Source organism: Oncorhynchus mykiss, chromosome 8, assembly GCF_013265735.2.
Source record: "Oncorhynchus mykiss isolate Arlee chromosome 8, USDA_OmykA_1.1, whole genome shotgun sequence".
Classification (NCBI taxonomy): domain Eukaryota; kingdom Metazoa; phylum Chordata; class Actinopteri; order Salmoniformes; family Salmonidae; genus Oncorhynchus; species Oncorhynchus mykiss.
Window position 1 is genome coordinate 10489829 of NC_048572.1, and position 12606 is coordinate 10502434.

The 12606-nt window shown below is 44.6% G+C and overlaps 2 protein-coding genes across 2 annotated transcripts in view; both read left to right on the forward strand.

Moving 5' to 3' along the window:
• LOC110529355 (papilin) overlaps window positions 1–7052 on the forward strand; it is a 17503-nt gene extending 10451 nt beyond the window's left edge. Inside the window, exons 8-13 of the mRNA XM_036984735.1 lie at window positions 901–1077; window positions 1388–1538; window positions 1686–1760; window positions 5078–5225; window positions 6160–6238; window positions 6581–7052. Of these exons, the coding sequence (XP_036840630.1) occupies window positions 901–1077; window positions 1388–1538; window positions 1686–1760; window positions 5078–5225; window positions 6160–6238; window positions 6581–6880 (930 nt within the window). The 3' untranslated portion in view covers window positions 6881–7052. The remainder of the gene's footprint in view (window positions 1–900; window positions 1078–1387; window positions 1539–1685; window positions 1761–5077; window positions 5226–6159; window positions 6239–6580) is intronic.
• A 306-nt stretch (window positions 7053–7358) lies between these two features.
• On the forward strand, window positions 7359–10630 carry LOC110529356 (enhancer of rudimentary homolog). Its single transcript, XM_021611494.2, has 4 exons — window positions 7359–7799; window positions 8322–8409; window positions 8821–8941; window positions 9684–10630. Exons 1-4 carry the CDS (start codon window positions 7797–7799, stop codon window positions 9784–9786), a joined length of 315 nt encoding a protein of 104 aa, XP_021467169.1. The 5' UTR covers window positions 7359–7796; the 3' UTR covers window positions 9787–10630.
• The last annotated feature ends 1976 nt before the right edge of the window (window positions 10631–12606 follow it).

The following is a 12606-nucleotide window of genomic DNA, read 5'->3' on the forward strand; positions in this document are numbered from 1 at the left end:
CTGGGTACTGGTTAGCTACAGTGTGGTGGGTACTGGGTAGCTACAGTGTGGTGCATACCGGGTACTGTTTACTGGATACTGGGTACTGGGTAGCTACAGTGTGGTGGGTACTGGGTACAGGGAACTGGGTAGCTACTGTGTGGTGGGTACTGGGTAGCTACAGTGTGGTGGGTACTGGGTAGCTACAGTGTGGTGGGTACTGGGTAGCTACAGTGTGGTGGGTACTGGGTACTGGGAACTGGGTAGCTACAGTGTGGTGGGTACTGGGTAGCTACAGTGTGGTGGGTACTGGGTACAGGGAACTGGGTAGCTACAGTGTGGTGGGTACTGGGTAGCTACAGTGTGGGAGGTACTGGGTACTGGTTAGCTACAGTGTGGTGGGTACTGGGTAGCTACAGTGTGGTGCGTACCGGGTACTGTTTACTGGATACTGGGTACTGGGTAGCTACAGTGTGGTGGGTAGTGGGTACAGGGAACTGGGTAGCTACAGTGTGGTGGGTACTGGGTAGCTACAGTGTGGTGGGTACTGGGTACTGGGAACTGGGTAGCTACAGTGTGGTGGGTACTGGGTAGCTACAGTGTGGTAGGTACTGGGTACTGGGTAGCTATAGTGTAGTGAGTACAGGGTAGCTACAGTGTGGTGAGTACTGGGTACTGGGTACCGGGTACCAGTATGGCCAGTATAGAGTCAACGTTAACAGTATAACAGAGGGTCAGCAAGAAACCTCTCTGTCAGCAAGATGTATCTGTCGGTACGCAAAATCATGTTCAATATACTGTACTTCTCCAGCAAGTTGTAAACTACTGTACTAACCAACTACAGTGTCGCCACAGAATGATTTTCAGATTGCAGATTTTGTTTTGCCGCTAAATTCCCTAATTGATGTGTCCAATGTCCAGTGCTCAGTGAGCTGTGGTGATGGCCAGCAGACCAGGGAGGTGTTCTGTGTGGGGGCTGGAGGAGAGCGCCTTGGGGAGCAGGCCTGCAGCGGTCTGGCACGCCCACCCACAGTCCAGGCCTGCCGCAAACTAGCCTGCCATACCCACATCAGCTGGCATGTCAATGACTTCGGACTGGTGAGAGAGAGATTTTATTTCTTATTGGGTCAAAATCATACATTACAAAGCACTTTAAACAACATACATAAACAATGAGAGTGGGATACTTTTTACAGACTACAGTACACTCTTATGTATCCTCTCATCTTTCCATACTTTTTTTGTTTTTTGTCACTCTCTCCCTCTCTATCCTGTTCTCTCTCACTGTCCTCTCCCTCTCTCTCTCTCTCTCCTTCTCTGTCCCTCTCTATCCTTCTATCCTGCTCTCTCTCATTGTCCCCTCCCTCTCTCTCTCCCTCCTTCTCTGTCCCTCTCCTTGTCCCTATAGTGCTCTAAGAAGTGTGGTGGAGGGGTGCGTGAGAGAAGGGTGGTGTGTATGGACATAGAACAGAACCCACATGGGGAGGACAGATGTTCCCCCCACCCCAGACCCCCCACTGTGGAGCACTGTAACACCCAGGCCTGCCATGAAGCCCAGAGTGAGTCCAATCCCTGTGTGTGTGTGTGTGTGTGTGTGTGTGTGTGTGTGTGTGTGTGTGTGTGTGTGTGTGTGTGTGTGTGTGTGTGTGTGTGTGTGTGTGTGTGTGTGTGTGTTTCTGTTCATCCTTGTGTCTCTCTGTATACAGTAGGTGTACCAAGTGTCCATGACCCAAGAGGACATGATAGAACTCTGAGAGGATTTGTGCCTTATGACCCTTCAGGTATGTGTGTGTGTGTGTGTGTATCAGTTTGTGTGTGAAATTATAATCATCCTTATGCGTAGACTGTCTTGGGATAATTCAAGTAGAGACAGAAATAGCTTACCGTTTATTTCTCACTCATTTCTCACTTTAACAAATCAGAGTTGACTATGAGACTATCTTAAAACACACTTCCCTGAAGACTTGTTCTCCCTGCAAGCCTTAATGTTCCAAACAGTTCTGTTTTTCAAATCCGTTTTTTTCTACAGACTGTCCAATCAGCAAGTTGCAAGTGACCAAATGGGATTTGTGCATGTTCAGACAGCAGTCATTTGCTGACATAGCTATGCTAGTTGTCATAGTAACGACTGGCGTGTGCACAGTGGTGTAAGTTGATTGGTGGTGGTCAGTTGAAGCTGCTGAGGGGAGGGTCGGCTCATAATAAGGTCTGGAATGGCACAAATGGAATGGCATCAAACACCTGGAAAACCATAGGTTTCATGTATTTGATACCATTCCACCTATTCCACTCCAGCCATTAACACGAGCCCGTCCTCCCACATTAAGGTGACACCAACCTCCTGTGGTGGTGGTGGTAGTGGTGCTAAAACACACTTCTCTTATGGTACATACTGTATGTCCCAATCCTCCCTGTCTAGACCAAAGGTATCCAACTCTGACCCTACGAGGTCTGGATCCTGCTGGGTTTCTCTTCTACCTGATAACTAATTGTACCCACCTGGTGTCCCAGGTCTGAATCAGTCCAGGAACTAGCTTTAAGTTCCAGAGTTGAATTTGAGCAGTCTAGGCAGTGTTGTTATCCATCATAAAATCATAGCTACATATATACAATACAGGTTCCACTTGCCAAACTGGTAGGCCTATATCTAAAAAATATACTGTCTAGCTAAACATACCTACCACTACTAAATATGCTGTCTAGCTAAACATACCTACCACTACTAAATATACTGTCTAGCTAAACATACCTACCACTACTAAATACAGTGAGGGAAAAAAGTATTTGATCCCCTGCTGATTTTGTACGTTTGCCCACTGACAAAGAAATGATCAGTCTATAATTTTAATGGTAGGTTTATTTGAACAGTGAGAGACAGAATAACAAAAAAATCCAGAAAAACGCATGTCAAAAATGTTATAAATTGATTTGCATTTTAATGGGGGAAATAAGTATTTGACCCCTCTGCAAAACATGACATAGTACTTGGTGACAAAACCCTTGTTGGCAATCACAGAGGTCAGACATTTCTTGTAGTTGGCCACCAGGTTTGCACACATCTCAGGAGGGATTTTGTCCCACTCCTCTTTGCAGATCTTCTCCAAGTCATTAAGGTTTCGAGGCTGACGTTTGGCAACTCGAACCTTCAGCTCCCTCCACAGATTTTCTATGGGATTAAGGTCTGGAGACTGGCTAGGCCACACCAGGACCTTAATGTACTTCTTCTTGAGCCACTCCTTTGTTGCCTTGGCCGTGTGTTTTGGGTCATTGTCATGCTGGAATAACCATCCACGACCCATTTTCAATGCCCTGGCTGAGGGAAGGAGGTTCTCACCCAAGATTTGACGGTACATGGCCCCGTCCATTGTCCCTTTGATGCGGTGAAGTTGTCCTGTCCCTTTAGCAGAAAAACACCCCCAAAGCATAATGTTTCCACCTCCATGTTTGACGGTGAGGATGGTGTTCTTGGGGTCATAGGCAGCATTCCACCTCCTCCAAACACGGCGAGTTGAGTTGATGCCAAAGAGCTCCATTTTGGTCTCATCTGACCACAACACTTTCACCCAGTTGTCCTCTGAATCATTCAGATGTTCATTGGCAAACATCAGACGGCCATGTATATGTGCTTTCTTGAGCAGGGGGACCTTGCGGGCACTGCAGGATTTCAGTCCTTCACGGCGTAGTGTGTTACCAATTGTTTTCTTGGTGACTATGGTCCCAGCTGCCTTGAGATCATTGACAAGATCCTCCCGTGTAGTTCTGGGCTGATTCCTCACCATTCTCATGATAATTGCAACTCCACGAGGTGAAATCTTGCATGGAGCCCCAGGCCGAGGGAGATTGACAGTTATTTTGTGTTTCTTCCATTTGCAAATAATGGCACCAACTGTTGTCACCTTCTCACCAAGCTGCTTGGCGATGGTCTTGTTGCCCATTCCAGCCTTGTGTAGGTCTACATCTTGTCCCTGACATCCTTGGAGAGCTCTTTGGTCTTGGCCATGGTGGAGAGTTTGGAATCTGATTGATTGATTGCTTCTGTGGACAGGTGTCTTTTATACAGGTAACAAACTGAGATTAGGAGCACTCCCTTTCAGAGTGTGCTCCTAATCTCAGCTCGTTACATGCATAAAAGACACCTGGGAGCCAGAAATCTTTCTGATTGAGAGGGGGTCAAATACTTATTTCCCTCATTATAATGCAAATCAAATTATAACATTTTTGACCTGCGTTTTTCTGAAAATGTTCTTGTTATTCTGTCTCTCACTGTTCAAATAAACCTACCATTAAAATTATAGACTGATCATTTCTTTGTCAGTGGGCAAACGTACAAAATCAGCAGGGCATCAAATACTTTTTTCCCTCACTGTATACTGTCAAGCTAAACATACCTACCACTTCCAAATATACTGTCTAGCTAAACATACCTACCACTACTAAATATACTGTCTAGCTAAACATACCTACCACTACTAAATATACTGTCTAGCTAAACATACCTACCACTACTATTAAACATACCTACCATTACTAAATATACTATATAGCTAAACATACCTACCACGACTAAATATACGAAAGCAAAAAATAAACACACCCAGTTCTAAATATTCTCAACATGCTCATTGTTATCCGGGTGGGTGTTTACTTTGTATATGCACTTCAAGTATAATATAGAGTTCAGGTGGGCCTTCGTGCCTCACCAAACAAAGGAAAGGAGGGTTGATCAACAACAGTGACAAAAATCACGAGAAGGGCTTACAAATAAAAACTTGACATAAATAAATAAACAAATAAAAACTTTGAGGTGAAAAGGAGTTGTGGCACTCCACAAAGAAAAGGCAGAGATGCATTTATTTTTTGCTCATTTTAATCCATTGTACAGGATGCAAACAGACGACTGACGTTTCAACGTCAAGTTAACGTCTTCCTCAGAGTGAAAACCCCCCAAATCTCTGCCTTTCTTTGTGGAGCGCTCCAACTCCTTTTATCTTGAATGAGTCCTTTTGGAAGTTTGCCTTGGTAAGCCACTCTCATTAAGGAGAGACTATTTTTATACATTATGTAAACATGTGACCTTATGTGTGTTTGCTCTCTTTAGCCACTAACACGGTGTATGACCCTTACTCCACCACCGTGGTTGGTCCCCACTGTGCCCAGTCATACTATGGCTGCTGCCCGGACGGCCACACATCTGCTGGTGGGCATAGAGGAGAGGGCTGTCCCACAGATGACTGTGAACGCACCCGGTAAGACTTTGGGTCTGTTCAGTACGGCACAATGTTACAGAACATTACAAAACGTTCAGATAGAGATAGCGTTGTGTTGAACACACATGGTACAAAGATGTTGATTGTGACAAAAAGGTATGTTTACTTGCAGTCCAACTAGTGACTTTCAACTCGATGGCCTATATTAGGGCTGCCCAACCCTCTTCCTGGAGACCTACTGTCCTGTGGGTTTTCAGTCCAACCCTCATCCTGGAGATCTACCATCCTGTCGGTTTTCAGTCCAACCCTCATCCTCGAGATCTACTGTCCTGTTGGTTTTCATTCCAACCCTAATTTAACACACCTGATTCTACTAATTAGCTGCTCCACAAGACGTTAACTAGCTGAATCAGATACGCTAAATTACGGTTGGACCGAAAACCTACAGGACAGTAGATCTCCAGGAAGAGTGTTGGACTGAAAACCTACAGGACAGTAGGTCTCCAGGAAGAGGGTTGGACTGAAAACCTACAGGACAGTAGGTCTCCAGGAGGAGGGTTGGACTGAAAACCCACAGGACAGTAGATCTCCAGGAAGAGGGTTGGACTGAAAGCCTACAGGAAGAGGGTTGGACTGAAAGCCTACAGGAAGAGGGTTGGACTGAAAACCAACAGGAAGAGGGTTGGACTGAAAGCCTACAGGAAGAGGGTTGGACTGAAAACCAACAGGAAGAGGGTTGGACTGAAAATCAACAGGAAGAGGGTTGGACTGAAAACCAACAGGAAGAGGGTTGGACTGAAAACCAACAGGAAGAGGGTTGGACTGAAAACCAACAGGAAGAGGGTTGGGCAGCCCTGGCCTACATGGATGCCGGCCGTGTTTCTGTCTCACCTGTCTTTGTGTGTGCCTGTCTATACCAGCTACCTGGTATGGTTTGTTTTCTATATCTTACCTGTGTGTGTCTGGTTGTCAGGTACGGCTGCTGTCTGGATGGGGTGACTACTGCTCAGGGTCATGGAAGGGCAGGATGTGCTGATTACCAACCACGTGCGGTAAGAGCTGCTACCACCCATTATACCAGAGTGGCACAGCGGTCTAAGAAACTGTATCTCAGTGCTAGAGGCATCACTACAGACACCCTGGTTCAAATCCTGGCTGTATCACAACCGTCCGTGATTGGGAGTCCCATAGGGCGGTGCACAATGGGCCCAGCGTCGTCATGGGTTTGGCCGGTGTAGGCCGTCATTGTAAATAAGAATTTGTACTTAAACTGACTTGCCTAATTAAATAAAGGTTAAAAATATATATATGTCATACCGTCTGTCTGCCTGTCTTTCTGTATATATGTCTCTCTGTGTGTGCGTGTGTCTGACTTTCTCTCTCTCTCTCTGCAGGACCACTCTGCCCCAGCTTATGCTCAGTCCGGCCATATGTGCTCCCTGTCACGTGACGATGGATCCTGTGCCAACTGGACATCCCGCTTCTACTACAACTCAGTCACTGGCAGCTGCACCCAGTTCTGGTATGGCGGTTGCCATGGCAACGCCAATAACTTTGTGTCCAGGGACGTTTGCCAGAGGGAGTGTGGCGACGCCGTCGTGACACCACGACAGGCATCACCACCCGCACGGTCTGGCATGAGAGTAAGGGTGGGCGCGAGGGCGAGGGCGAGTGCATACCGCGCCCGGTCTTAAGAGACACAGGATGAATGTGTTTCAGTCATACAAACACCGTACAGAGGAAAGGAAAGATATGAAGTTTTCCATATATTACTTCATATGTGAACAAACGTCTTCCAAAATCTGACCTGCAACATTTCCCTGTGCTTTCTGTCATTGTTAATATCAATAAACTGAACTGAACAAATCTGTTGAATCATGTTATCCTTCTTCTTGTGTCATAGTATATTTTTATTTACTTTTTACACTTGAAGAGTGGCCCCAGTTTATCACTGGCGTTATAAATATCACGTAGTAAATGGAGACTTTTATTTTGAATAGGTGCTTTTACTTTGAAATAGATAGACATTTTCTCCACTTTTTAGTGATGGCCATTCGGAGTCTTTTCGGTGAGCAGCCAACTTGGCTCCTTTCACGTAAAAGAGCTGGCCTATTTGGCTCCAAAACGGCTCTTCGTTCAAAATGCTTAAAAATCGACCTAGAACCATGTAAAGCAAAAGGTTGTCAGATTGTGGAATGTGCGTTCAAATACATTTGTACCCGAGCAAAGTATTTTATATATATTTTTTTTACTCAATGAATAAATCTGCGTGGACCAGATTGACGTGCTCTCACCACTATTTATTGTTTCTGCAGTGAGGAATTTCTTTCTTTAGAAAAATTACTTGTGTGCTCCAAAAGCAATCGTAGCAGTACGCAAGCCAGGGAGTCAAACGTACGGCTCTTTCACCACTGCGATTCGGTTCCCGACGTTCAGCAAAAAAATATCCGTTCAAAGGAGCCGTTCCCGAACGAACCATCACTACTTCCTTTCTCGCAATTTCTTTCCATACAGCTACATTTCACGGGGCTAGCAGAGCAATATAACAGCCATTTAAACGCTGAATCTGTAAGTCTAGCTTTAAAAGTATAATCGGACTCCAACACAAACATGGTAAGTGTGATTTTGCACTGTACGCAGAGCAAAAATAATCTGAACTACATTATCCAACGATTCGACTCTTGCTGAGCTAGTTAGCTAAAACTGTGGCTAGCTGGCTAGCCCGAGCTACAGGGCTCTGGCAGGAGCTCGCAACTTTACTAGCTAGATACACATTTGCCTAATGAGCCAAATGCAGTCATTTACACTAATGTTAGCAAGCTTCGCGGATGTTGATGCGTATCATACAAGAATAGCAACTCTATGCGTTATCGAGACAGTAAGCAAAGCTGATCCGTTAGGAACTGTTATGAGTTTCGTCAGACCAAATTCCATCTGCTCTATTCTTATTGGATTAATTGTAACTTTGTCTGTATAATAAAATACCATTTGAGCAGTGGTAAAATGTGTAACAACATTTACTTGATGCAATTGTGGAAGACAACGTCATGGTCGGTGTGTTTGGGTTGTTACAGTATAGGCCAAATACATACTTACATATGTAAAAAACCGACCGTGTTTTTCTCTTCTTTACAGTCACACACCATTCTGCTTGTCCAGCCAACTAAGAGACCAGAGGGGCGAACATATGCCGACTACGAGTCAGTCAACGAATGCATGGAAGGTGAGAATCAGTCTACAGACACTGAGTGGTGCTGTTTGGGTCTCCGAAGTGGTTGTTCCCAGTAGGGATAACCCCCCCCCCCCCCCCCCCCCCAATAAGAAGACAGATTTTCATGTTCAGATTCAAAACGTTTTGCTACGGTGTGCTCTACTGAACACGACCCCCGGTGTAGGCCCCACATAAAGAACACACTGTGCCAACGAAGGGTTAAAAGAAGCGGTTGGCCGTCCTATTGCCTCTGACCAGAACATTGGCCATCGCTTACTGTTAATATCTAGACGATTCTACATGGTGACATTCTGCTTTTGACTGTTGGTCAGCACGGTTTGTTTTGTCCTGAACTCAGGAGTATTTTCACATGTAGCCTCGTTCTATGTATCACTGTCTCAACCTGTGTCCCTCCTGATCCAGGTGTGTGTAAAATGTACGAAGAGCACCTGAAGAGGATGAATCCCAACAGTCCCTCCATCACCTATGACATCAGCCAGCTGTTTGACTTCATTGATGACTTGGCAGACCTCAGCTGTCTAGTGTAAGTAGTACTGTGCAACCTCACCGTTAGAGCCCAATGGTTTAGCAATAAATCCACCTTGCATTCCAGAGGTGCTATTATTATTAGGTATGGTTGTATTTGTTAGTTGACACCGTAGCGAAATGTTTTGCAATGGGTGTGGGGAACAAACAAACAAACAACGTTTTCTTATTGGACAAGTTCAGGTAGTCCCTCATCGTTTTGTCTTGTTTGCTTCCATTCCTAGTGAATACCACCCTGGTCTATCCTGTCATTTCACAGTTCTGTCAAGGTTTTAGTGGTCTAGGGTTCCATTTTGGATCACGACTAAGAATTGCCTTCTGTTTTTCCCCCGGGTAATTAGCTCTTGTAGGCTATTTGACCCCGGGAAATAAATTCTATCTGTACCAATTGAGCACAAGGCTTAATGTTGTGGGAGAACAATCTTATGTTCATGACATGTCTCTCCTGGGTCTTATTTTGGGAGTAGCAGGTAGCCTAGTGGTTAGAGCATTGGGCCAGTAACTCAAAGGTTGCTGGATCGAATCCTAGAATAAAAATCGGTGGTTCTGCCCCTGAACAAGGCAGTAGGCCGTCATTGTAAATAAGAACAAATTCTTAACTGACTTGCCTACTTAAATGTAAAAAATGTTTTGGAAAAAAGAGGGGTTCTTGTTGGAAATGTTGATGTATTTCCTCCCGGTTTGTCTGTTTTTATTCTGTTTGGTGGCTAATGAATACTAACCTCCTGCTCTTCATTCAGGTACCGTGCGGACACTCAGACGTACCAGCCGTACAACAAAGACTGGATCAAGGAGAAGATTTACGTGCTCCTGCGGCGTCAGGCCCAACAAGCTGGGAAGTAAAGGCAGGCAGAAAGGGGGGTAGCCAAGAGGTTGCCCCCATTGCACAGATCTAGGGTCAGTTTTCTCTACCACGGTCAGAACCCAAACCACTAGGAGGTAAAAACCCTGATTCTGGAACAGTGCATGGGGGGCAACTTCATCAGATGGGTGTAGGGGTGGACCTTGGTTTTATTGGTCTGGGTTATTACTGGGCTGTATGAAGGGAGGGGGACAGTGGCCCTGTTCGAGTACACACAAAACAGCCTCCCTTCCTTGAGAATCACAGATCTAGAAGTGATTGGATAGATGCGAGCAAGGTTATCAACCTATTGCTTTCGCCAATCCAACCAGATCAGTGAGTACTCCAAGGAAGGGAGAAAACAACTATATTGAAGGTATTCGAACAGGGACTGATCTGGGGGTGGGGTGACGGGACAGTGATCTATGGTTTGGGGCTTGGGAGACAAGCCTGTGATTTGTTTGGGTCTATTTGTGGGAGGGGCTAGTTGCTTGGTGAAGATGGATCTATTGAACAGAAGAAAAACGAGCTAAAAACAGGACAACTATTTAAGTACTGCTTTTCTTTCAGCAATTGTTTTCCTTTCTGTTCAAGGAAGATGGATATGAGTGACTATTTGCTTTGTTTTTATACATTTTAAGGGAGAATTGAATGAAATTAAAATGTTGATTTTTGATTTAGTGTGATATTAGTGTCAGTAGATTAATTTCCATATTTGCACCTCTTACTGTCATTCTCATTTTAAACCTGTCTGTTTTTGTAAATGTATTTGCCTGACATCTGATTTCATGTTCATTTTGTTATTTTCTCTGAATACAGGAAATGAACTATTGTTTTCAGATTTGATTTGGAGTGTATTTTTTACTGAAAGCATATCAATACACTACTCATGGTACAGACTGCATCTATGCTTTTATACAGAGAACATGTGAACAGGCAGAGCGGAAGAGGCAAACCTTTATGTAAAGATTATCAATATATAGCTCATCTTTGGTGTAATGAAGATTCACACATGGATTGAATTGTTTAGATAGAAACATTTGGTAAATTACCAGAGGATGAAACATGACATTCTCTAGGGAGACCTGAATCTGAAAAGATTCTTCCAAATAATTTAATATTACTGTGCACGTGTAGTAGTTATGATTCCTTGTCATTAGCTGCATATATCTTCATATTTTGCACCAAGTGATGCTGAGAGGCTCTTGTCTTACGTTTTGAAACCTGTGTACTGTTGCTTTAAAATGTGTCAGGCTGCTCGATATGCACCCAGCTGCAGCCTAACAGAAGCCTGCCACTAAAACTAGGCAGGTTTCCATTGACTCAGGTTTATTTAACAAAAGCAATGTCGCAAATGTGACGTGTACTGGAAAAGGAATATATAGAGACATAAAAATGAAAGTTTTTATCCTTTCAACAGTGGTGGATTTATATTTTGGTAAAACTTTATTGCGAACAAATGATAGAAACAGTCATTTTCGAATAAGTGATTAATGCTGACTCGTTTTGAAGGTACGTGGGGCATGTAATATCACGTAACTATAAATCACCAGTCCACATTTCATTCATTCTAATATAGCGTATGCTTGCAGGACAGAGCAACAAGTTAAATGTATTTGTCACATGCACCAAATACAATAGGTGTAGACTTTACTGTGAAATGCTTACTTATGAGCTAACAATGCTGAGTTAAAAAGTCAGAAAGATTTGCTAATAAAAAAAAGAAATAGTAAAACAAAATAACAATAACAAGGCTATCTACAAGGAGTACCGGTACCAAGTCAATGTGCAGGTGTACATGTAAGTAGGGGTAAAAGTAGCTAGGCAGCAGTGTATGTGTGTAGCGTAAATATGCGTGTGTATGGGTAGAGAGTGCAACAACAACAAAAACGCGGCCTATGAAGATGGGGGTGTGCTCGGCCCTCTGTTTCCTGTAGTCCACAATAAGCTCCTTTGTTTTGCTGACATTGAGAGAGAGGTTGTTGTCCTGGCACCACACTGCCAGTTCTCTGACCTCCCTATAGGCCGTCTCATCGTTGTCGGTGATCAGGCCTACCACTGTTGTGTTGTCAGCAAACTTAATGATGGTGTTAGAGTCATGTTTGGCCACCCAGTTGTGGATGAACAGGGAATACAGGAGGAAACTATGTACACATCCCTGAGGGGCCCCAGTGTTAAGGATCAGCGTGGAAGACGTGTTGTTGCCTACTCTTAACAACCTGAGGGAGACCCGTCAGGAAGTCCAGGATCCAGTTGCAGAGGGAGGTGTTTAGTCCCAGAGTCCTTAGCTTAGTGATAAGCTTTGTGGGCACTATGGCGTTGAACGCTGAGCTGTATGTAGTCAATGAACAGCATTCTCACATAGGTGTTCCTTTTGTCCAGGTGAGAAAGGTCAGTGTGGAGTGTGATTGAGATTGCGTCATCTGTGGATCTGTTGGGGCGGTATGCAAATTGGAGTGGGTCTAGGGTGTCCGGGAGGATGCTGTTTATGTGAGCCATGACCAGCCTTTCAAAGCACTTCATGGCTACCGATGTGAGTACCACAGGGTGGTAATCATTTAGGCAGGTTACCATTTAGGAAGGTTTTGTTCACATCAGCAACCGAGAGCGTTATCACACAGTCATCCAAAGCAGCTGGTGCTCTCGTGCTTCAGTGTGGCTTGCCTAGAAGCGAGCATAAAAGGCCTTCAGCTCATCTCGTAGGCTCGCGTCACTGGGCAGCTCACGTCTGTGTTTCCCTTTGTAGTCCGTAATAGTTTTCAAGCCCTGCCACATCTGACGAGCGTCAGAGCAGGAGTAGTAAGATTCAATCTTATTAGATT